Below are 26,822 nucleotides of genomic sequence, written 5' to 3' on the forward strand. Positions count from 1 at the left end.
GCATCAATTGTCTTTGTTCTGTTTTTTCAGTCTTTGTTCTGAAAAATAACTCTTCTTGATTGATGGCAAGGTCCTGTGACACCATTTGAACGTTGCTTCAGCAGCTTATATATTTTGTGTGTAAGAGGCACCATTTTAGGCGGGGACTTGAGCTGTGGTTCTGTTGCACCCTGAGCCTGAGGAAAAGTGGGTTTCCTCCCTTGGCTTAACTTCCCATACTTGGCTTTCCCCGCCTCCCTTGTTCAGAACAAGAAAACAATTGATGCTAAAGCAAAAGGGAGTGGCGATTGCCACTATTGCACCATCATCTCTCACTTTCAGATCAGGGAAGGACCAAAGCAGCTGCTCATATCACTTGTCCACACTTGTCCTTCATGGGTCTCAGCCACACCGATAGTGTTCCATAGCGCCTCACAAATTGGCAGACACCATTTTAATTAATGAGGCAAGCAATGGTGATTGCTCTCTTCAATCACGATGTGAGGGCCAGCACTCCACTCTTAGCTATTCATTGGCTCTTCAGCAGCAACAAAATGGCATCCAGCAGTAATTAGAGTCCCCAAATGCCAAGAGAACTGAAAGGTGCTGGAACATCCCAAAAGAATTCCATGGGGCCTCTCCTGATTTCCTAGCCTTCATTTTTGCCTGATACAGCTACTGTAGCCAGATTACACACACACACACACACACACACACACCCACACACACCCACACACACCCCTTGGAGAGGCATTTTGCTCTTTTCCTGAGCGAGCAATTCCCCGTTCCTCCTATCAGGCGCATCATTGGAATTTGGCAAAAGCCAAATAGCAGCACTGACGCCCAGCAGTTAAGATACAAACAAAATGTCCCTTTGTGGAGGTTTTTAGCCAAGTGAAAGCAAGCAAATACTTCCACCCAGGCCATGCTGATGAATTATTCCAGTTGAAGGCTTATGATTCAGAAAACTGGCATTTTCTTTGTTTTGTTAGCAATTTGTAGGTTTCAAACTTGTCTTCACACTAGTCCTGGGTGGGGTGGGGGTGGGGACACTTGATTGTGTCTCTCCAGCAAGAACAGAGCAAGAAACTTCCATCCAGTTACAATGAATGCTAGTGCCATCTAGTGACTGAACTATATAATGACATTATTCACAATTATATTCTGATGAATTGTTTAATATATTGTTATTAATGCATCACTTTATGAATTTGAAATACAGATTCATAGAATAGTAGAATTGGAAGGGGCCTGTAAGGCCATCAAGTCCAACCCCCTGCTCAATGCAGGAATCCACCTGACAGATGGCTGTCCAGCTACCTCTTGAAGGCCTCTAGTGTGGGAGAGCTCACAACCTCCCTTGGTAATTGGTTCCATTGTTGTATGGGAAGTTTTTCCTGATGTCCAGCCAGAATCTGGCTTCCTGTAACTTGATACTGAGATACTGTGTGGATCTTTGTGGGTGTTGTATTTTTGTTAGTTTTGATATAAACCACCTTGGGCATGTTAGAAAAACAGTTTATAACTAAAATTGTCATTGACATATACTTATAAGATGGCTTACAAGACAGTTAGGAAACCTGGTGCCCTCTAGATGTTTTGGGCTGCAACTAAATTAAAATACGCTGGTAGTTTTGGGTTTTTTGACCCTGCCCCTTTTGCCTTCAGCCCCATCTGCCACTGGAACATGGCCTTTGAGAGCTTCTCCAGAATGGAATTCAGCCCTGCCTTAAGGGCTATACGGCCCTCTCAAGGGAGTTTTCACACTAAAAGAACCATCCAAATTTAAACAATGCCACCCAAAATCAACAATAAGCCAATTAAAAAGCCAGTAACATATTTTTCTCCTATTTATAAGTCCAACTTCAAGTAAAATAGGTGTGAACACCATTTCCTTAAAACCCTTTTAAAAACAAAATGAAGGGATCCAGTGAATTGTATAGGAAGGAGTTCCATAGCGATAGCACAGCCATGTAGAAGGTGTGTCTGTCAAGTTGTGATGTTTGGGGCATTCAATATTCAGTTCTTTCACAGGGAACTAATGCTGTCAACCTCTTAGATATGATGCAGAGGGGGCTCAAAGAACTACTCTTTTTCTGCACTTTAGGGTCCAATCCTTATACTTTTTTTCCTGCTTAATCACACATAGGGTGTCCTTATTATACAGGTCTGCTCAGAAGTAAGTCCCAATGAGTTAAGTGGGGCTTCATTCTTGGTAAGTATGTATAGGAGGGCAGCGATTCATTGAAGTCGAAGGGACTGGCTTCTGAATATACGGTTGCTCTGTTATTATCGTGAGATCCACGGTTATGTGGAGTAGACAGATCAACGTTCTGTAATTGTGCTATGAATTGAGGCAAAAGCTCAAGAAAACTTTTGCCACCAGGATTTAGCTATAGATATGTTGTTCCATGGGGAACACTGCTGTTGTTTGCTCAGTGGTGGTTAGTGGCTATGATTTCAGAGGGGCTGTGAATCCATTCTGGGTTCTGCATGGGTGTCCCCACGGGAAAGAGCCTTCTCTGCAGTGGCCCCAAACCTCTGGAACAAACTCCCATTGGCGGTCCGCCATGCACCATCCTTGCAGGTTTTCAAGGCCTTCAAAACATTTCATTTTACCATGGCCTTCCCATGATGAGCCAGTGTGGTGTAGTGGCTAAAGTGTTGGACTGGGAGTCGGGAGATACGGGTTCTAGTCCCCACTCAGCCATGGAAGCTCATTGGGTGACTTTGGGCCAGTCACAGACTCTCAGCCCAACCTTCTTCACAGGGTTGTTGTGAAGATAAAATGGAGCGGAGGAGGATTATGTATTATGTGTTCCTTGGAGGAAAAAGGCAGGATATAAATGCAATAAAATAAATAATTGATAAATACTGTTATTGCTGCTATTGTTGTTCCTGCTGGTTTTATTGTTTTAATTAATATTTTAACTGAGCTCATGTTTTAATTGCTTTTAATATTGTATGCATTTTATTGTTGTAAGCCACCTTGTAAGACCCTCTGCCCTGAAAGGCAACCAAGAAATATTTTAAATAAATATTTCAGTCAGAACCAGCCAGAACTCTAAAGGAGTTATCCAAGGTGCGGATACCATTTGGGGGATAGTGTTCAACACCTTGGATCGCTCTATTAGAGTTATAAGAACATTAGAAGTGCCTTGCTGGATCAGACCAAGGGTCCATCTAGTCCAGCACTCTATTCACACAGTGGCCGATCAGCCAGGGATCAACAAGCAGGACATGGTGCAACAGCACCCTCACGCCCATGCTCCTCAGCAACTGGTGCACATAGGCTTACTGCCTCAGGGATAGCACACAACCACCAGGGCTATTAGCCATTGATAGCCTTCGCCTCCAGGAATTTATCCAACCCCCTTTTAAAGCCATCCAAATTGGTGGCCATCACTACATCTTGTGGTAGTGAGTTCTAGTTTTGGTTGGTTCTCACTAGAAATGGATTCACAGCCCCACGGAAAACGGAGCCACCCGCCTCCACTTATTTTGCTGCCTTCTGGGTCGGATTTGTCCGCCCGACGGGCCAAGGGAAGAGAGGCGGTTAGAGACGCCTGGTCAGCGACAGACGACGAGGAACTTCCACAGCCCGACGAAGGGGGGAGTTGGGAGCACGACTGAAGCTCCGTCTCCGCCTCGCCTCCCTTCCCGCCCGGAAATGGCTCCTCGGCCGCCGCCACCGCGGCCCCCCCTCTTCCCTCCGCGTCTCCAGCCGCGCCTTGGAGATAAGGCGCGGCCTTAGGGCCGCCCTTCGTGCGCCTCTGCAGAAGCTGCCTCAGGCAGGGAGCAGGATGGAAAACGTCCGCCCGGTGAGGGGAGACAAAACGAAACGCTCTGAGGGTCGCGGAGCCGCCCCACCCCACCCCACCCCCGCCCCGCGGCTGAGCTGCCAGCGGCTCGCCTTCGCTGAGCAGGGGGCGAGGGAGCGAGAGGAGAACTCGCTTTGTTGGGCGTGAGGATGCTGCTTCTTAGCCTTGGCAGTCTTGGGAGAGACGGGTGACCATATGAAAAGGAGGACAGGGCTCCAGTATCTTTAACACTTGAACAGAAAAAGGAAAATCAGCAGGTGCTATTTGTATGCATGCAGCACCTGGTGAAACTCCCTCTTCATCACACCAGTTAAAGCTGCAAGAGCTCTACTAGAGTGAGCCGATCCAAAAGAGGGCAGGGCTCTTGCAGCTTTAACCGGTGTGATGAAGAGGGAATTTCACCAGGTGCTGCATGCATACAAATGACACCTACTGAATTTCTCTTTTCAATACAACTGTTAAAGATACAGGAGCCCTTTCCATATGGTCACCCTAACGAACACCATTTTAGGATGCGATCTATGCTGCCTGGGAATGCAGGGAGTGGAGGATTTTTTCCCTGCCCAAACATGCATAGGATTGCGCAGTTAGCATCACTTTACGTTGAAAGCCTTCACTCACACACAAAAAGGGTTGTGGTTCCTTGAGGACGAGGTGGCATAAGGCTTGTTTCGGTTTTGCCTTAACTTAGTTTCACAGCGATCTCCATGGAACTGTTCAGTTTGGGTACAAATGCTGTGCTGGTTTGCACAGGAAAAAAGCTTCTTACAATTCCTGGACGTTTACAGGTTGAGAATATACCTGATCTTATCTTGATATGAGTTACCTTGATATCTGAATGTTTGAATCCAATGACCATCTAGTGAGCAGTTTGTACATGAATAGCTGCTCTGTGGAGAATGATGTGCTGTCTCCATATAGTGATGCTGCACTTATCACCTAATAGATATGCATGTGCTATTTAACAACTGTTTAAACTAGCTACTTGAATGTACAGAGGAAACCATGAAGAATAAGTACAGTGTGTCTTTCGGTGCTTCCAGACAGTGGACTCCTGGTGCTGCCAATTAGAAAGTGTTGTATAGCTATTTTTCTCTTTAATGGATTTTCTACAGTAAGAAAAAAGACACAAGCAGCAGCGGGAAAATGGGGGAGGCTTATGAGAGGAACACTGTGTCATCCGGGGACACACACACACACACACACACAAATTTGTGAATGAGGCACCGCAATGGTGCCTTACAGGCCTTGTCTGGAAACACCTTTTGACATGTATGTGTTAGCCTCCAGTTTTATTATCACTTCTTTTTAAGGGACATTTGTTCTCTTCGTATTTTGAGTCATTCTTCAACCCTTATAGCTGCAGGTAACAGATTGAACAAATTATGCTATTCTAGAACTTATTTATTATCGCATCTCGGTGACGTATGTGTTTCTCCCTTCTCATTTTATCCTTGCAACAAGCCTGTGAGGTAGGTTAGGACTGGGCCAAGATCACCCAGTGATATTCATCCCAACTTTTACTCTCAACATTAACCATTTCATAGAAATTTCCTTTTGGGGAAAAAAGATGTTTTACCACCATATAAATCTTTGAGAGATATACCCTGTTTCTACCACAAATTCTGTATTTTTACAGCCACCTCACAGAGCTAAGGAAAACTTCTCCATGTCATAGACGCTAATTTACTTCATCTCCACTTTGTTTTATTAGGTAATGTCACAGCCATATATTATGCTTTTCCTGTGGTTACTTGCAGTCCAATTCTATGCATATTTTCTTAGAAGGAGGTCTTACTGAATTCAGTATACACAATACCCTTTTCAGGTGTTCTCCTTTAGTGTAGAATCAACTTGTGACAGTGGAGAGTGAAGATGAGCACGCTAGCTCTGCCCCACATGAGTTGAAAGGACAATGTCTGAAGTAGGGAACCTTCACACATAGAAAAGGCTCACCGGTTTAGAGTTACCCCTTCAACCCAGGGACAGGTGATGGAGCAAGTATGCTTGTCCTCACGCTCCCCCTTGTGTGTTGATTCTGCACGGAAAAATACCTGAATTTTGTATATAACACCCAGCCCTATCTATTTATACTGCTTAACCGTAGTTGCTAATAAAGCAATAGATACGTGCCGTTATAATTCCTTAGAGCAGCAGTGCCAAGAGTCTTACTCTAAGCCCCTTTAGTTTCAGTTGCACTTAGGCTATTGGAGTAATTTGAGGAACCGGCTGCTTGCTTATAAATCCATGACAGTAAATTCAGTGCAGCACTGAAGAGTCATGTTATTCAGTTTTAATACAGAAACGAACCATGACACACATTTCAGAATTAAAAATATTTAGAGCAGGGGGTGGGGAAATGGAGCAGAAATCTTAAAGTCCAATTTCATCGCAATTATTCTTCCTAGAAGTTTCATGCCGGTTTGTATTAGGGAGCATTACTTTTGAAAGACAAGATCAGGCTATTAGATTGGCAGGTGCTATTAAGAACCCACTTGTGTAGCAAATCAGCAACAACAGTATGGGCTTGCACAAAAGCAGCATCAGGTGGAGCAAAGGTTCACTTCCAGTTAATCCTGGGTATTGGAAGTTTATTTTTAGTAAAGATTTAACACAGGTCACTAGGTATAGCAGGTTGTTTTATGCCACCCAGAGTCTGACTTTAAATGACATGGGAAAGAAGCAAGTGGTGAGTCCTATTTAAATTCTCATCCTTAGATGCTTCCGGGTTTTGAAAAAATGCAGATAAAGATTTCATCAGATTTATGAGAACAATTTTCCTTTTGGTTCACTTATGTAATAGAAGATCTGATTCTTAAGCTGTCTCACTAAGAGAGAATTATCAGGTGAACAGGCTGAACATTAGCTCAGTAACAAGAAACATTTTTTGTCACAATACTAACTGTATTTGAAATGTGGCAAGTATCCCATTGAGGTGGATGTTGGGATTAGATACTGCATTTTGGAGCTATTGCACAGGTGGGTTTATTTAAGCGAGCTTTTCTAGAGGATTGAATTTACTATGAACTGTGCTCTTGCACTAACATTGTGTATTAACTGTTCTATTTTTGTTCTTTAGTTTTAGCCTGTATTCTATATTTTGTACTTAGTTTTGATTATCTTGTGTACTTTGCTAGAAAGGCAAGACAGAAATTAATAAATAATAGGCATAATCTTCCAGCCTATGAATTAAAAGTGCTTTCTGTATGTTTGCATTTTAGTAAATGTTTGATGGCTTGATTACAGCTATCACATGTTGCTTTATCAGTTACATTTATAAATGCAGCTGTTGAATATGTGGTACAGAGAGGAAAGCTATTAGCTGTTTTGAATATACTGAGGTATATTTGTGTTTTCATTTTAGTGTCCACCCCGTGTTCTTCCACCAGTACCAAGGTAAGATTAATTGATTCACTGGGGAAATTGACAGATCAAGAAATCTAAATGAAAGCCTAGAAATTTCCTTAGTGCAATGGTCTCCAAGCTGCTTGCTGTGTAGATGTTAAACTATTATGTGGGGAAATTTAACAGTTGTGGATTACCCCTATTTCCAAAGTTAATTGTCTTCTTTCTTTTGTATTTCTTTTAAACTTATTTTCTGCCTTGATTTGAAAAATCTTTCATCTGAAGTGGAAACCAAGGTGAGTTCATTTATTATTAAACAGACACTTATTTATACAAATATTTTCCCATTTATTTTGAGTAATGACATTTATATTTTATATTATTTATTTATTAAATAGATTTATATACTGCTGACCATATTTAAAAATATCTCTTAAGTGGTTTACAAGAAAATGAAATGCATTAAAATACATTATGATATACATTAAATGCATAATAGTTGCTAAAGCATTTACATGAAATATTAATAAAGATTAAAACCAATACAATACCATAATTACAAACAAACAAACTGGGCGGCACACCCTGGGTAAAGAAACAGGTCTTTGATGACCAAAACGCGCTACAGTTGGTGCCTCCCAAATAGCAGGGAAGTATTTTATACCCCCCACCCCTCTGACTGACTGACAGATTTTCCCATTCTAAATTTTGTGGGGGGGGGGGATGGCTCGAAATTCCCCCTCCTTTCAACTATCAACTCACAGACTTTTAGAAGGATGCATTTCTGCATGAAAACGTAGGGGCATTTTCCACATTTTCCCTTGTTTGTCTAGGGTTGAAGATGTCCAGTGTACATTGTACAATCTGGGATAGTCAACTGTGCGTGTGCAAGATGTATAGACTGCAGAAAAGGTGCCAGGATCTTTGCAAGTTGTGGGCTGTGCATCTGTACTTTATCTGGATCTCTTGACACAATTCAAAGCTATACATCATCAGCCATTTTCTATCGCTTCTCTACATTTATTTAAAAATGCAATGTTGGAAGCCATTCAGTTTTTTATTAATCGATTTATTTAGAACTCTACCCCCCCCCAGTAATCCCAATTGTTCAGTTGTTGGCAAAAGTGAGTTCAGAGCTGGTGTAAAATAGTATAGGGTGGGCAGAAAGTAGATCTCTGGCTGATTTGTAGTAGATCAGCAAGGGTTTGCTGGGGAACATGAGTGGGAGGGTTCCCATAAGGCAGCAGGTTGGCCACTATGTGAACAGAATCCTGGACGAGATGGACCCTTGGTCTGATCCAACATGGATATTCCTTGCTGATCTACTGCAAATCAAGTAAAATGGAAAGTTAAAAAACACTCTTTCATGGCTAGCATTGTGTAAGTCTCACTGTTCCTCACCTGTAAATATGTCGTAATTGTTTGCCTTTGACCCCTTCTTTTTGCAGCTATACCAGCTGCTTTGAGAGCTTTGTGTTAGAATCCCTGATGTCTAATAACTCAGATATACATTTGTATGGCTCATGGGGTGCACCAGGTAATTGACTCCACTGCCCCCCTTCACCACTCTTGCACCTGGCTCTGATTAGAGAACCAACAGGGTTCCAATAAAAACCAAAGTAGATCCCACAAGCTTGACATCTCTTGCACAGTGACCAAAAGAGTTGGCTAAACACCATGAGGTTCCTGGTTGGAATCTCACCTGTGTTGCACATACTAGATCAGCCTTCTCCAATCTGGTGTCTCCAGTTGTGTTGGACTGCAGTACATGACATGGCTGGCTGGGGCATGCTGGTAATTGTAACACACCTGGAGGAGGCTATACTAGATGACCTTAAGCAAGCCTCAAGCCTCCCATCTGCAATAGGGGGGATAAGAATACTGACTTACCTTACAGGGTTGTTGTAAGGATTTCAACTAGATATAAAGGTATACAAATACTAAGTTGTTGTTGTTGTTGTTATTCCTCTGCAATATCTAACTAGTTCTTTGTTTTTTTATTTTACTCCAGATGAAATTCCTCTTGGTCGCCAAAAAAAGAAAAAGGCCAAAGGAAAAAACTCATTAGGTAAGAAGCTGGTTAAACGGAGAACAATACACGGGATGGTAGAGAAAAAACATATAGAATGCTTGTGGTTGCAGTGCAAACAGATGGCCTTATTTCTGTCTGGTTAGCTAGCCTAGATTATATTAATCTGTTGCCAAAGAGCTTGAGCTCTGCACATTCAGTAATTCTTGAAGGAAAACAAATGACTTCAGAATACTATTCCATGGATAAAAGTAGTCCAGGTTTAGTGAAGCAGTCAAGCAAGTAATAGGTAAACAAGCAGCTGAGGGGAGTCAGTCCAGAGATGATGGCACATTGTTTTAACTGTTTTGCTTTTAAATTATATATTGTTTTAACTTGGTTCATGGTTTAATTTGTTTTTAGCTGTGTATATTTATTGTTTTATACTATACGCTTTTATCTGTACGCCACCCTGAGATCTTAATGATATAGGGTGGATACAAATGTTTTAAATAAATAAATAAATTTCTAGTGTCTGTCTGGAAGGAGTGGCAGATTCCAAGCAAGGAGTGGGGAAGTGGACAGTGTTCACGAAAGCTTATGCCAGAATAAATATGTTAATCTTTAAGGTGCCACAAGATTCCTTTTTATTATTCCCTGAGGGAGAAACTCTCTGTTGTGAGGCTGCATGCCAGTAGTTGGCAGGGCAGATGTGGGGCTGGGCCAAAGTCAAACATGGTGGGGCCAGAGCCACCCCAAACTAACCCACACTCTCCCCACCCACATCCCATTCACACATTGTCTCTTTCTCACTTGCCCATTTATACACACACACACACACACACACACACACACACATTCATAACTCTCATCCAGTCTATTCTCTTTCTCTTCCCTCCCGCCCCCAATGCAGCAATTAGGCTTTGGAATTAGGCTATGCTACATTTTCTAAACTGAATTGCCACACCGGCATGTTGTGGGATAGCACTGCGAGGGGAAGATGAACCTTTCCCTCTCTAGCTGCAACCCTATGAAAAGCTCCCACACACAATAAGGCTTAGCAAATTAGGCTTTGCATGAATGGAAATTTTGTAATGCCGCCTTGAGGCCCAGCATTAGACAAAAGGTGGGATCATCATCATCATCATAGCTTTTTTCTTTTCTTTTTTGCTAAGCCTCATTGCTGTGGCAGGATGTGTGTAGTGGTGGCAAGGAGATGAGGCCATGGGCCAGATGTTCCCCATCCCCCCTCCAGTTTGCCTAATTACTGAATTCATTATACATTCATTATTGTCTCCTATGTTAGTAGGCAACTTTAAAAGACGTATGGTTTGATGACTTACTTGTACCTTCCTTTTTGAGCATTTTCTTAAGAAACACACACAGTGTTGACCAAATTATCTTTAAATTGAAGCACAAAAATGCATTTTCTTAAAACCCTGATTAAACTTATTAAAAGCAACTCAGAACATCTAGAATAATCTCTCTTTATCAGATAGTGTGATGAAACCTCTAATTTTAATAGACTCTGACCTGGTCTGCACAACACAACAGGGTCACAGTAGGGTTTTTAACCTAAGGTGAGCCACAATGTGTGCCAGATGTGTGCTGTCACCTTTATGAATATGCATCCCTTGATGGGGTTGTGGTGGGTTATCCGAACCTGGTCACCGTCGATTATTCAAGGGTTAACCCTCACATAATCCAGGGTTTGTAGTAGGGTTATGTGAGGGTTGTTTAACTGTCAAATACCCACTCCCAGTGGCTGAGTTTGGACAACATGCTGCCAGCCCATTGGAGCTTGCATGTTCATAATGATGACTGCACACACCTGGTATGGGCTTGTTGTGGGTTAAATAACCTATGATGAGCCTGGCATGTCATGCGAACTGGCTAATAATGTGCTTGACAGAAAATTCCAGTATCGTGCAAGCCATTCGGCAAGTTAGAACCTCTGGCTTAGAATAGTCAGGACAAGGGAGGGTCACAGACCTCTTGTATCAATTACAATATGGACATCTGGCAAAGAGAGACAAATTGAGATCTATTCTCCTACATTCCCCCCATTTTGTTGTTCACTGTTGCTTACCCAACAATAAGACATTTACTAACAGATTAGGCATATTTGAAGGGATATGAGCTAGCCATGCCTTATGTCTTACTGGGAGATAATACACGTTAAGAGCATACCACCATGACTCCCATGTTATCATTCATGCTAATTATAAAAGGGCGTAGTACAGATTCATGATATTGCAAGCTATCCCTTAGTTTTTCTAAGTCTGTAGGTGTGGTCTCTTACTGTATATCCTGTATTTCAGATTAAAGTTTACCATTACCATTGCTCTGACTGTTACATTTCCCATTGAGGCCTTGTAAGATACAGTGTCTCTGTAGATGTGCACTACTTCGAATCTCTGCCTAATACCTATTAACCTAGATTCCATGTAATTCCCTAATTTCTGTATAAAGCAGTATGTGCTGGCCAGAGCAATGGAACAAATGCTTGACTATTTTCTCTTATTTTTGTCCTTTCAGAGCATCTCGCTTGCTTGGAACTAGACAGTGAGTCACACCCAAGAGTTGCTTTAGAGTATTTTTTTCACTCTAGAAAAAAAGTCTTTCACTAAGACTTCATATTTAAAAATATCCTTTATATTGCTGCTACTATATTGGCATTGAAATTTATTATAGAAACTAATCCAGTACAGTGTGGCTGAAGAGAAACAATTAGTTGACTTAGGCTGCAGTACTATACACACTTTTACCTGGATGTAGCCTCCTTTGGACTCTGTGGGACTTTTTAACTTAATTCCAATTTAGTTTTGTAATGTGGCCTCTCCTTTCTTAGAGTCACTTCACTGGCTTTCTACCAAATGTGTTTCCTCTTGGCTTTATTTTTAAATTAGTACACAGTGATGTTCCTTCTTAACATTATACAGTAAACATTGCATGGCAGTCAAGTAATGTTAGTTTGATAGCTCCTGTTGTATTGAAAAGCGTTCTTAAGAAGGGGGCATTTTATAGCAGAAAAGGGCTAAGGTGGGAATTCTTAAAAACCCTTCCCCTTAATAGGGAGGCCGGATGCAAAAGAATCACCTGCACCTTTAGGAGAGGGAATTTCAGAAGTTGTAACTTGCAGAAGACCACTTCTCTTTTGCATCTGGGCACCCTATTCCCCTGCTAGCCACTTTATTTCTGAAAGACCCCTCAGCCCAGACTTGCTTTTCTCCCCATGGGATTCTAAACCAGTATTTGCTATGCAAACATGGAACCCTAACAGTGAGGGGGGAAATCCTTCTCCCAAGCTATTACCGTATTTCTTCGATTCTGAGACGCACTTTTCCCCCTATATAAACATCTCTAAAAACGGGGTGCGTCTTAGAGTCGCGGGTGCGTTTATTATTTCTTAGAATCAAAGCTTTTTTTTTCTGTTGGTGGTACTGAAATTAGTGTGCGTCTTACAATCGATGGCGTCTTAGAATTGAAGAAATTCGGTATGTTTCAGGGGTGGGAAATGGCTGGCAGGGAAAGTGTTAGGCTCTTCCCGCCCTTCTGCAAATCACTCTCTACAAATGGTGACTTGTAATGGAGACGCGGCTATTGGGCTAGCATTACATACAGCTACAGTGTAGTTTGCAGTTTGATGCTTGTTTATTCGGTTGAAAACCCAAAATTCCTTTGGTCTGCCAATTCCTCAAATCCCCTCCACCTTATTGCCAGTTTCTCATTCTGAACTATGTAGAAGGCTTGACACGCAGCAGCTGTAATGCATTCTGTCATCTTCCTAAAGCCATCTGCAAGATACCAAATTACACCTGTCACTCTTACAAGCACAGCCCTCACATATTCACCAAAGCAAATCTTGTTGACATATTTAGGTTTTATATATGTACAAATTTATCAAAAGGGCTTTGCAGTGGGTTTTCACACATGGAGCCAGCTTTCTGAGGCCCCTGTTTTGAACAATCTGCTTCTGAATAGGGGAAGCTGTGAGAAGCTGGGACTTCTCAATACCACACAAAAAGCTGTGACTGGAAAAGAAAAGGAAAGAAAAAAGGAAAGAAATGGACAGAGCCTGGTGTGCATGCCCAAGGAATATGCATGTTATTTCTTAGTATAAGTTACCTGATGTTCTCCATAAAACTCATGCCTTTTAAGTGGTAAGATTTGTTGTTTAAGTACCATCTATACGTATCTAGTTAATACCTATCGAAGTAACAAGCATTCTCATAAACAGTTTGGATAATTCATCCACAGTTAGGTAGGAGAAAAATTCTTTATGCGCAGTTCTTCAAGATCAAGGAGGTATTGTTACGGTGCTAATTGAAGTTACCTTTTCATTCTGCTATTTAGATGGCATTGTTCAAGCAGCTGTTCGCCAGACATCTGAAAGCAGTGAACCTCTAACACCTGAGGTACAAGATGTTCCACCTCAGAGGAAACGTAAGAAAAAGAGAGTGCCTCCAGGTATGTGAAGAAGTGCAGATAAAAATTGGGCAGAATGTGACTCGGTTTACATGATCAAACAACCCATGCATAGATTGTTTAGGAGCAAACTTGCCTGCTGCTTTTTTGTAAACGACCCAGCTTAGAGTTTTAATGGTTTGTTGCTGGGTTAAATTTCTGGGTTGTTTCTCCCTCAACAACCCAGAGTTTTGGCTTCAGACATCACAGTCAGCGGTTGAGAGCCAGCACATTTGCTTGCTCCCAAACAACCCACACTTAACAAATCATGGGTTGTTTAATCATCCGAACAGGGTCAGCATATGCATCTTTTTTCTTACCATTAATGCCTTTGATTGGTAGCACTTAGAAGCCCTCTGACTGGAAGCACCCTCATAAGAACACTCTCTGAGATTACTTATAATGCTCATGGTAAACTGACAGTGTCATGACTAAGGTAAATGAAATGTTTCATAATAGGAAATGTTTCGTAATAGGAAACACACACCGAGTAAATATAATTATGTTTTGAAATCCGTTGATTTATAAATTATGGTATGTATATATATATATGTGTGTACACACAAACACACATTTATGTATATAGAGAGAGAAATAAGAGAGAGAGAGAGAGAACACGCATTATAGCAGCCTTCCCCAACCTGGTGCCATCCAGATGTGTTGGATTGCAACTCCCATTATTCTCAGCCAGTGGCCATGCTGGCTGGGAATGGTGGGAGTTGCAGTCTGTCACATTTGGTGGGCACCAGGTTGGGGAAGGCTGATATAAACATATTTGAGAAAGAGTGCATCAGTGCACCAATTAGAAGTTAGGGTGTTGGGCTAGGATTGAGGAGACCCTTACTGAAATTCTCACTTGACCCTGAAGGTTTCTTATCTTGGACCAGTCATTATCTCACAGTCTAACCTGCATTGCAGGGCTATTGTGAGGAGAATTATTTCTGTCCTTTTGAGGAAAGTAGCTAAATATAATACATTATTTTTGTCAAGTTTGAATTTCAGAGATGTGCTTTGTTTCGACTTTCCCGCCTGGCATGCTGATGTTTCTTTCTGCATTTTTTTTATGGTGCCTTGCAGTACAGGTTGTCTTGTTTTCTATTTTAAATCTCCAGAATCCGAGACATCTTTCAACGAGCAGAATGGAAATGGCATGGATCCTTCACCAGCTGAAGAGACGGTGACTCGTAAACAACGAAAAAGAGGAAAGTGAGAATTTTGAACCTGGCTTCATTATTTCATAATATCGAATTTTGTTCTTGCTGTTTGACACAGTAACCTATGATAGTGTTTCATTCTGTTTCTTTATATTTATTTATTAAAATGTATGCACACCCTTTCAACTCAAAAGGCTCCCATTTACAAATAATTATTGTATTTATTTAGCAGCCATCGTATAAAGTAGGCCTGTATTATTATCCCTACATTGCAAATGGGGACTGAATCCAAAAGGAAGTGGTTTATCAAGGGCTAATGAATTCATGGCAGAGGCAAGATTTGGACGTTTTGGCTCAGAACTTAGTTTCTTAGCCACTGTGTTATACTTGACCCTGCATGAATGCCAAAATGTTTTAGCAAGTGCTTAAATATTTTCAGGATTAGGAGCATGTAGCTCCAACCCAAGAAACAATAAATCCATTTACGTGCTTTTTTTAAAATGTGTGAATGTCTAATAAAAGGATTTATGTGCTCTGCAGGTTAACACACTTCTTTTTAGTCCATTGTAGACTTGTAAACCTTACACACCATTAGGACATACTCCAAGGCTCCCAAACAAAAAATCCTGCAATTCTGTAAGTGTGCAGTTGCTCACACAGATAGTAGTCACAAACCTTCTAATGGATACTATTCATCGATCCGTGTATTGGGGTAGGAGTGTGGCTGGCTCACTTCTTCCATTTTGCCCTCAAGCTGAATTTGAGCAGTTTATGATGGGGAGCCATTTAAATTTGTCACTTTCAAGCCCAGTATTAATCACATTTTACTCAGAAGTCATATATGTTTTGCTAGAACTTACTCGCAAATAAGCGTGTTTAGTATTGCAGCCCTATGATAGTAAGTCTTTTCAGGTTGAATTTATGAACTCACATCTAGAAACACCTCCCATCTCCTGTACCCACATCTTTTGAACCAAAAGATAGCAGATTTAGACACTAGCATTGTAAATCCTGGGATTTCTCTTTGAACACCTTTTTTTAGCATGATAAGCTGATGTGGAGAAATTTGTCCATACATCAGATGCAATTTGGAGTCCAGTAACACAGGAGATTATATCTAGACTACAATAATTCTCATAAGTGTTTGATCAGAGATGTATACAACAAGTCAGTGCTTCAGGTCAGATGCTAAATCATTACAGCAAAGTGCTGCTGACCATGTCATAAACATGTGGTGCTGATATGCCTTTGGTCACCAGTCTTAAAGGGGAAAATCACTTCTCTCTGCTTTGTATGACAGAAAAACTCGGCCAGCAGAAAGTTCCAATGAACTGGGTGTGGAGGAAGAAGATATAATTGAAGATGAGCAAGTAAAGGGCTCAGAACAGCATTCTGTGTTTTCTGTTCCAACTGGTGTTAGCCAACCTATTAGCAAGGTGTTTGTTGAAAAAAATCGTAAGTAATTTGTTAGTCTTTCAACGCATACTTTTAGATTCATTCACTGAATAATAGGGTATTACTCTTATTATCTGATCTCTCAACATGTAGAAATTAAGTGACTTCAGGCTGTGTCTTTATGATTCATTTTACATTTCTAAAGTTGCGGGAGGGTTCACACTCTTAGTTACGTAGGACACAGCACTGTTGGGTATGATCAGTGCCTGAATAGAAGACCACCTAGAACCCAATTGACACCACGTTGAGTTCTATGGGAAAAAGTCAGGATATTATTAAAACAAACACAGGCTAATTACATATAAGTTAGGGGTTGGCAACTTGTGGCCTTCTAGATGTTTTGACCTACAACTCCCATCAGTCCTAGCCAGCATAGCCAATGGTGAGGGATCCTGGGAGTTGTAGGCCAAAATATCCGGAGGACCACACATTCCCCACTCCTGGTGTAAATACTACTGGATAACTCATAAAAAATCCTAAACTTATCAATTCAATGCCTAGCACTGATATAAATAAATACAACTAATATGGAAGTACATTGATGAGACATGCCATTATTCAAGTCTTTAAGGCAAAAACGTCTCTCAGTTTATGTACTGTACTGAATAACAAGGCTGGAAGAAGTTTAAGACATCAGAAATTGCCTGCAATATTACTACTAGATCCTCCTAATAGCCATTTAGATCTTATGTAAGCAACCACTGGCAGTTCTACCTTTCTCAGCTGAGGCAAATGTAGACTACAGTGTGAGTTTGTCACATAAGTTGATTTAGTGGCCTTAACAGAGTTCCTTCAAGTACAATTTTTTTATTGTCTTAAGTTTACTCCTACGTAAGTTTAGACAGTATAGTTGGCTGGGGTATGTTTGGAATTATAGGACTTTTTTCTGTGTGAACATGATTGTGCACACTTAATGGTTTCCCCATCAGGATGTTGGGGGAATAGTGTCTGGTGGCAGTGCCAGATTAAGTGCTGCTGAATTATATTATTTAATTATGTGCCACTTAATTATATTACTATGACAAAAAGCAAAAGTAAAATATACTTCTTTCAGTCCATTATTTTCAATGAAGAGGAAAAGGGAATTAACAAACAACATTTTTAAAAAGCCTCACAGTGCTATCTTTTGCATGTTTATTCAGATACAAATTTAATTTAATGGGGTTTACTCTTAAGTAAATGGTAAAAAGGTAGCATCCTTGGTATTATAACAATAATGGGAAAAGCAAATCAATGAATGTAGTTTCAATGCAGTGTCTCTTGCCAAAAAGCCTTGTAATGCAATTATGAAAATAGATGGCACTAGCATTGGTTATCTTGACATTTGCTTAAATATCACTTTTTCTCCTAAGGACGTTTTCAGGCAGCTGACCGCAAAGATTTAATTAAAACTACGGAAAACATTGATGTTTTTATGGATATGAAGGCTTCTTGGACCACCAAGGATGTGGCACTCTCAGTTCACCGTGGTTTTAGGTACAAGATTTGTCCCGTTTGGGTGTCTTTTAAAATGAACAGGTGGTTTAAGTGAATGAAACTTCCCAATGATTCCTGCTCCACTTATTAGTTCTCCACTCTCACCCCATGACAGTCTAAATATTGTCTCTGTTTGCCAAAATATAAATGTTTAAAGTGCAAAAAGCAAAGATAGCCATGTTGACCCTAACTAAAATTCAAAAATCCATATTAGTTTAATACTTTTATTAGGTCAATGAAAAGATCATGAAAAATGCGCAAGCTTGACGAGATTTGGAGGTCTCGAAAGTTTGCACATTTATAGTTTAATGAGATGTCGCTGCATAATCCAAATAGGGATCTTGTTTTGTAGCTAGTCCTCTGACCTTGTTTTAGGACTGGATGGAGGTAGTGTTTTCTTTTTGCAAAACCAGAGCAAGCCCCCAGCCTCCTTTTTTGCACAAGTTATGATTCTGGTGACTCAACTTTGCTTAGTACAATTTGTATGACGTTGATCTCAGTGACAAGAGTTTCATACCAAGGCTAGAAGTGCAGGGATGCAATTCGGAGCTTACTCCGGGGTTGCAATGCAGTGCTTCAAACCCATGCCAGTAACATCTAGGTAGTCACAGGATCAACCTCAATATCCAGTTTAACAGAAACTGCTTACATTGGATTCAGTGAGAGGGAAAATAACTGTGCTGCCTGTCAGGGAAACAAGGGGGCTTTGGATCAAAGATGGCTTCCAGAACGTCTCGTTTCTGGGCCTACCAGCAGCAGTACAGCAGTATTCCTACATCTTCGGACCTTTCTGCAGGCCTACTGGGCACCTATGGGGTGTACATATTGTCCTGCTGGCAGAGGGGCACTTTTGCTCTATAACATGTTATGTGATATACATATATTCATATACACATAGTGAAATGCAGATGGATATCCTATGTGATCACACACAATGGCCTGCATGTACCTTGTATGTTAATTCCTTCAGAGAACTGTAGGAATGGGAAGCAGCCATTAGTCTCTAGGTACGATGATTTCTTGCTGTTTTTCTGACCAGCTACAAAAATATTTCTGTGGAGCTGATTAACTGCAACCTTTTCTTTTGACCCTTTCCCCCTTGAGACTGAAGAGATTTTAAATATAGGGACATAACCAGTGGAACCAGAGCTATAAGGTATATTAAGAAACTTGCACCTGAAGTATAAAGGCTGATTTATTAGATTGTAAGCCTATGCGGCAGAGTCTTGCTATTTACTGTTTTACTCTGTACAGCACCATGTACATTGATGGTGCTATATAAATAAATAATAATAATAATAATAATAATTTTGTGTGGTTGGATGCCATTTATTAACTAAATTGGGAGAAAATGAAAATGGAATTTAAGATGGTGGAATCATAGTAGTACTGTTTTTCCTTTTAAAACCTGTGACATCCTGAACATTTTAACTCAGTACAAGCTTGAAGTCTAATATGCTTTCATCCATTTAGGGTGATTGGACTCTTTACTCATGGCTTCCTTGCCGGCTATGCTGTCTGGAACATCATAGTGATTTATGTTCTGGCAGGAAACCAGCTGTCAACTATCTCAAATTTGCTGCAACAATACAAGACTTTGGCATATCCTGCTCAGTGTCTGCTTTACCTTCTGCTTACAATTAGCACCGTTTCAGCATTTGACAGGTACAGTTTTCATTCACTTCTCCAGCCTTCTTATGTCAGACCTTCTGGTTTCTTTCCACAGCCACATATTCCGTGAAAATAAATTATATGCAAAAATTATTAGAAGACAGATTTTTGTAGATAGGTATCGTTGCAACAGTGCATAAGTGACATTGTGGTGGACCTTCAAGACACTTTGTATGTGGTGACCTTTTAAGATGCTCGTCCTACCACATCTCCACTGTACTCCGTTGTTTCCCCCCTTTTCTCAATTCCGCACTAGCACTGAGTGCTGCCACTGTTACATATCTGAAAGCAGCGGCTGTTGCTGTCAGGGTATCAATGATCCACATTTTTGCGCTGGAACTCTGGCGCCACCAGGACTGGACCAGAGTGCTGAGCCAGGGTTCCACAGCCCACAGGGGGGCCCCCGAGCAGCAGTGCTGGTTGCTGCAATGTCTTCTGTACGTGTTTAGCTTTAAACAAAAGTTGACCACGTTGAGAGCAAATTTCGAGCCACATCTGCTCTCTTCATTCTAAAGATGGCTCAGTCTGCTGTGTGCGTGACCTCTTTTTTTAATCAAATACACACAAATGTTGCAGTGTCAGCACTGTTATTTGAAGTCCCCCTGGGCCAACTCCACAATCTTCTGCTGCCTGATATGAGGGGTGGGAGGTAGTGGTTATGGTGAGGAGGATGGCAAAAGGGGAAAAAAGTCCTTTTTCCTTCCTTTCTTTCCCCCCCTTTTCCTCCCCCCCCCTTTTTTTTTTTTTTTTTTTTTTTTTTGTGGAAAACTTTACAGCGCTTTTTGGGCTCACTGGAAATTTGCTGCCGAACAAGCTCTGCATAAAGTATAAAAATAGGATGGGAAAGGGTTCCCTTCCACCCACCTGAGAAGCAGTTGGTATGGGGAAGTAAGCGAGCAACTTGCAATAATAGGGGGTGGGCAGGGGGTGAGAGAGAGAGAAAGGAAGATGGTGAAGTGACCAAGTCAGTGTTGCCCTGCCCCTGGACAACATCTTACTCAGGACCCCCTCAAGCCTGGCAGTGCCACTGCACTGGAGTGACCTTTGGCTTCAGAGCTTGATGGTACACTGATGAAGTAGTCATGATGCCACCTGTTTACTAGCATAGCAGGCCCTAAGGTTGGGGCTTTAAGATGAAACCTAGTTCCCCTAAAATCAGCAGGAGTCTTGTCATGGACTTCACCAGAGATTGTATTACGCTTATCAGAATTTGAGGCCTTAGCTAGACCTAAGGATTATCCCAGGCAAATGGAGGGGTCGCCCCTGCCTGCTCCCGGGATCCCCTGTGTGGCATTTGGATGCACAGGGATGATCCCGGGACGATCCCGGGATATAGGCCTGGTCTAGCCATGGCCTAAGGATATCAGAACAAAATATCAGATATATTAGAATAAAATATATAGCATTGATTTATTCGGTGTCTTGTTATCCTGTGTTTAAACCAATGCATTTGCTATCCTCTATTCAGGATTGACTTGGCTAAGGCATCAGTAGCAGTACGGGGCTTTCTTACCTTGGACCCAGCAGCAATTGCCTCTTTCAGTGAGTAAGACAGCACAGCTTGAAAATGAAGTATTAGAGAACTACTTGGTTATGTCTTCATTGATGTTTTTCAGGAGGACGTTGTTTCTCAGGTCCTTCTTTTTGACATAAATGCTCTTACTGTGTTTTCTACAAAAAATCATTAATTCCAAAATTAATTTTTTGATAGATAAAAGTAACATTATGGAGTAAGTCATCTGTTTATATAGATTTTTTAAGAATTGCTGTGATGAGGATAGTAGAGTACCATTGAGGATTGATAGCTCACATTTCTCTCTTACGTTTCCCTGATCTAAATATTTAAGGAATAACAACTAGAACAAGAACAGCAGCAAGGATATATAGTGATCTTACTGGATAGCAGACGGGAAAACATCAGGCTTATTTGTTTTTTGTGGTGCTGAAGGGGGAAATGTTGGCAATGAACAAATGCGACAATTGGAAGGCAGTGACAATGGGGTTGTGTAATCAATTTCTCAATGACATATTCATGAAAAATTAGTACGTTATTGACTTCATTCATTTTTCATTCATTTTTCTCAGTGTACTTTGCTGCTCTTGTCTTGTCTCTGAGCCAGCAAATGACAAGTGATAGAATCAACCTTTACACACCGCCTTCTGAGAACGGTAGCCTCTGGTAGGAATGGTGTTTTTCTCTCTTTTCTTCTTAAAGATCAACTACTTTGAGATTTATATCAAACAAAATATAAATCTTTGTCACATGGTATGTTATGTAATGCTCTGAATTGTAAACCCTGTCAAAGCCCTTGAATTGCTCTGTTGGGTATTTTCTTCAGAAGTGAAGAAGCTGTTTTGTTGGATATCGCAGTATTGTACCAAATGCTGCAGATCAGGTGGTTCTATTTTAACCTCCACAAAATTTTGCTTGTGTGACTTTTGTTTGCTCTTTTATAAATACACCAAGGCTGTTTGATACTTCATTTGTGCAGGTAACAGCATGTCTCCCCAGATTTATAAGTAGTACCGTTCTGGAAGAAGATGTCAGTAGTTTAATACCAGCCTAACCCAAATGACAGTAATCAGGTGATAGATACATTCATCATATAATTTTAAATTGGAATCAACCTCAATCTCTATCCATTTTCAGAACAGTTGAATTTAGCATCAGCATACCAGGCTGTAGTTATCATTCAATGAGTCAGTGAGTAGATCTTGCACTCCAGTTTTAGACACTTGTGCTCAAGTAGTTGCAAGCAATGTGAGACTATAAAAATGTGGGTGGGTTACTATTGTGCCAACATAGTGGTCAATCTGCCCCCATAATAAGTGCTTTAAAAGAATGTTGGCCTGCAGAACAAAGTGAAGTATTAGTTACCTTAGGAACGACTTACTGGAGATTGTGTTCTTATAAAACCTTTACCAAGCCAAACTAGGCATGACAGAAGCAGTTCTATATGTAAACACAAATTTGTAGAAAGTGAGAGGTATGCTCTGATCTACCCTCCCTCCACTCATAGCTTACCTTCATGAAACATCTCTTGCCAAGCATTTTCTCCTCAGCTGAGCTCTGATATTGAAAGTAACCTCAGGTGAGCCGAAGGGCTGCTGGGAGACAAGTAGCATCCCTTGCCCATCTATATCTTTTTCCTGTTAAAATTGGACTTCTCAAAACATTTTAAGTGAGTGGAGCAATTCCATGTTTAAATTCATAAAACTGCTGCCATCATGAAACCTGGCTTGTTGCATATAATATTTTACCTCATGTCTGTTGTGCTCATCATTAGATAGGTAAGTAGATATTTAAACATTGAATGCAGTGCTAAATAATTTGATTTCTATAGATTTATAGCTCGACTTAGTGCTAAAGAGGCACTTCGTGCATTGAACAGGGGGTTGAACTCAATGGCCTTATAGGCCCTTTTGAACTCTACTGTTCTATGATTCTATTACATTTATAGTGTCTAAACACATGGAACTGATGCTGTCATATCTAGCTTAGCCATAATAAATACTTGTACTTTTTTTTCCAGGCCCCAAGGTGCAGAGGAACAGATTCTTCAGCCCTGGATTGTGGTTAATCTAGTGATAGCTCTTCTCGTTGGGATCTCCTGGCTCTTCTTATCATACCGGCCCCAGTTAGATCACAGTGAAGGTACAGAATAGAGAAGCCAAATTATGATTCATATGTTATGTGCAACTTTCCAGTAATTGGCTCATTCTTCCCTAGACATGTTTAGATTAAGGGAGTTGCAGGGGAAGGAGGGGAAGCAGGGGGAAAACGGGGAGTGATTATAGCCATATAGGTTGCAAGAAAGAGGAGCAATTTGGCAGTATCAGATTGGTATGGAGAAACTTACAAGACTTGTAGTGGCATGGGTACTGTAAGAACCGTCCAGAGAGCTTCGGCTATTGGGCGGTATAAAAATTTAATAAATAAATAAGTAAGATTGTTCGAAAAGGAGAAGTGGTTAGACAACCCAAGGATACAACCTGAACAACTCGAGGGTCTTCTAAATACATATTGCACTACAAAATGATCCCATTTACATACAATCTGCTTTTATCTCAAATGTGTATGCAATAAAACACCATACAAATTGAACACACATAATATATTCATAAGAAATCAGACTACAGAATATCAGTATGCATCCATTTCAACAAATAGTCTTTTACGAGATTATTTGTCAAACAGATGTGTAGTCTGATTTCTTGTGAATATATTGTTATGGATGCTCTTTATATATGTTTTATATATATTATGTGTATCTTTGTATACCTGTTTGAAATAAAAAGTATTTGGATGTAGGTGGAGAACTCAAGACTTCGTTAGTGAGGATTTATTCCATGTGCATGTTTTCAAAAAAAGATTTATAACCTTCAGCAGAATCCAAGGGGGTGCTTTCACCCACCAATTCCAATGCATAAGTGCCCACCACCGCTTGCACAAAGGTGAGTAAGCACTTCTGGAGAAATCCAAAACAAGTGAAAATGCTTGTTTCTGGAAAGAGACGGGTCAGCAGAACGGAGCTCGTATAAGGAAACTCCACCAACCTGCCTCCTTCCAGAAACAAGTGTTTCAGCGCATTTTGGGGCTTCCCCTAGGAAACAGTAAATCTCTCTTGCATATGGGGTGGGTCCCGCTGGTACAACAGAATTGGCAGGACCCACTGATTGCAGAAAGGAATTGGTGGGGCAAAAAGAATTGGGGGCATAAGCCCACTGTCCAGACTGGTGGTTGATAGAGTAATCAGCTAAGTGTAACTGACTTCAAAATGTATTCATTAATACTGTATTTTCCCACTCTAGTTTAATGTCCTGTATTGCTGTTCCTTTTCTTACAGAATTGATGTTTAATGCTGAAGTGGAAGAATATCCCCCATTAGATAAAGAAGCCAAACTATCTTCATGATACAGAGAACCTCTTCATTACTATAGTTGTAATGGCTTAGTGTTACCTATTTGTACTTGTATATAATTTTGTATTTAAAATGTATTTTTACATTGAATGTTTGTTTTGCATGAATATAATTATGCTATTTTTAAATGTCCATAGTCAGGTAATGCAATGTAAAAATCGATTATTTTTTCTATGAATCATCAGAAATCACTCTAAAAGTCTAGTTTTAATGTAACTACCAGTTATAGCAAAGGAAGGAAGACAAATGGAATGGGCACATCAAAAGCATTCTTTGTAGCATATTTCTTCATCCTTAATAATTTGGACTTTGATGTTCATGTGTTACAGAATTGAGTGCGTATTATATCCAAAATATCAGAGCAGTGTTAATGCCAATTTTTTGTCAATTCGCTAATTCTTTATTACAGTCAACAGACCAATAAAACATGTAAAAGCATATAATAAATATTGTCTTTAAAGAATTAAATCAGGTTTCAGAAGACAACTTTAAAACATTAGAATTTCAGTAACATAAAGAACTTTGGCTGAAACGTTTGTAAAATGTATTTTATAATCTCTATATAAGTGGATGAGAGAGAGAGAGAGAGAGAATGCAAGTTAATTGTTTCATGTCATGGTTTCATATTCTGGTTAAATGTGCACTTCAGTTTCATTTGTTTGGTGGGTTTCCCTGTGATGCAGTGTACTTATTGGCTCAGTTCAAACATGTTAGTAAACGCAGTGTGAAAACTCCACTCAAAGGTTGTGTTTTTAGGGGGTATTCCCACACACAATATGTAATGTTTGACTGACAGTTCTTCCGTCCTCTCTCCTCCCCCATTCCTCCCAATGATATCCCATCAGCCACTGCTGAAAAAAACAATCCTGGCAGCTCTCCTAGAGCAGCACTTGCTCCTTTCGCCGTTCTTGCCAGGGAACTCTGTAGCCAGTATGAAGTCTACTCAGCGCAATGGACACAGAGCCCGCCACACAGCACAACAGTTGTGCAGGAACTCTCCTCGGCACAGCGTTAATATTCTTCGTGGAGTGTTTTCCCAAAAAACTCCACCATTGTGTGGAGTTTTCCCGCCAGACAACACTTTTCTCAACAGTAGTGTAAAAACTCCATCATGGAGTTCTAAAACCACCATTGAGAAACATGTCTAAACTGCGCCATTGAAGGTATTTTGTAAAAAACAAGAATTGATCATAACTGGAGTAGTTAAGCTTGAACAGAATTAGCAACGTTTTATGAAATTCTTAAGCCTCTTTCATGGTACCAGTGTCAATTATTTTTGAAACTCAAATTGGTTTGAAAAACAAGTGTTACTGTAAAACTACCTCTTGTTCAAAATTGTGTAACTTAAACTTTTCTGCAAATAAAAAATACACTATTTTGCTTAACTTGCCTCATATGTGGAATAAGATAGTTCAGCTGCTCTTAGAATAATGTGAGGATTTGTTTAGTTGGGTTTTTTAAATTGTATACCTTTCATCAGGAAAGTATGTTGCTTTCCTTTAGTTATGCCTTCACTATATTAACTTTAAACACTGAAAATGACCGCTTTTATATTATTCTGATAACATGCTGGAAGACACCTAACAGTTTTATGGTATGATTCTAACAAATCAATCCTACTAGTTCAGTGGGACTTACTTCCTAGTCCCAATGCTAAGGCGAATTTCTTTCCACATGGAAAGAAATTTCATGGAGGCTTCTTGGGGGGGAAATCTGAAAAACATTTCAAACTGCTGGCACTCCATACTGCAAACAAAACACTCATAGAGTAGGCACGTGAAATGTCTCCACCCACGTGCTACCTGTTGCTAGGTTGGTGCTGATGCAAACTCATGTTATTTGATGGATTCACATAGTAAGCCCTATATATATTGAGCATATTCAACTTCTGCTTTGAAACTTCTACTGGCTGCCTGTATTCTTCAGAGCCAAATTCAAGATACTGATTCTGATTGTTAAAGCTTTTCATGCAGGGGTGTTGTTAGGTCTGGGTCCTTGGTACTTTAAATTAATTGCCATATGTGGAGCAATTTTCAAGGGGAATTGCAGCTAGGAAGAGGGGTTTTCCCCCCTTGTCTCTGTTGCAAAAATAGCTCGTTCCCTGATGTACCAAGTCCAATTCACATGAGAGGAGATGAACTATGGGTCAAGCAACGTTTATTCTGCAGAATAAAGAGACACAAGAGCTAATTGCTCCCAAAGCATGTGCTTACCTCGCAAGGGAGGTAGCTAGGTTTTTATACACTTATCTTCTCTGGTGCTACATACGTAGACACCATCAAACAGGAAATTTCTAGTTGAAAAGAATACAGGGCCTGTTCTTTTGGCAAGCATCAACACAAAGAGATTTCTTTGAGAGAACATTCACTTGATTTGGGTTATCTAAGAATGCTTCTCTTAAGACAGTTTGCAACATTTCTTTAGCAACTAAGCATGGCAACTTCTGTAGGTTTCTCTGGTTTAGAGCTGGGCACTTTTCCAACATCTCCACATGCAGCAATACTCTCCACCCCAAATCTCTCCA

The 26,822-nt window shown here is 40.5% G+C and overlaps 1 protein-coding gene across 1 annotated transcript; it reads left to right on the forward strand.

The window, feature by feature from the left end:
- The first annotated feature begins 6,471 nt into the window (after window positions 1-6,471).
- TMEM237 (transmembrane protein 237) lies at window positions 6,472-25,683 on the forward strand. The gene is made up of 14 exons (XM_063115884.1): window positions 6,472-6,489; window positions 7,165-7,196; window positions 7,431-7,441; window positions 9,157-9,213; window positions 11,692-11,718; window positions 13,510-13,623; window positions 14,733-14,826; window positions 16,075-16,229; window positions 17,582-17,705; window positions 19,179-19,370; window positions 20,845-20,918; window positions 21,462-21,555; window positions 22,910-23,031; window positions 24,224-25,683. Exons 1-14 carry the CDS (start codon window positions 6,472-6,474, stop codon window positions 24,289-24,291), a joined length of 1,182 nt encoding a protein of 393 aa, XP_062971954.1. The 3' UTR covers window positions 24,292-25,683.
- Window positions 25,684-26,822: the final 1,139 nt, after the last annotated feature.

This window comes from Elgaria multicarinata, chromosome 2 (genome assembly GCF_023053635.1).
Source record: "Elgaria multicarinata webbii isolate HBS135686 ecotype San Diego chromosome 2, rElgMul1.1.pri, whole genome shotgun sequence".
NCBI lineage: Eukaryota > Metazoa > Chordata > Lepidosauria > Squamata > Anguidae > Elgaria > Elgaria multicarinata.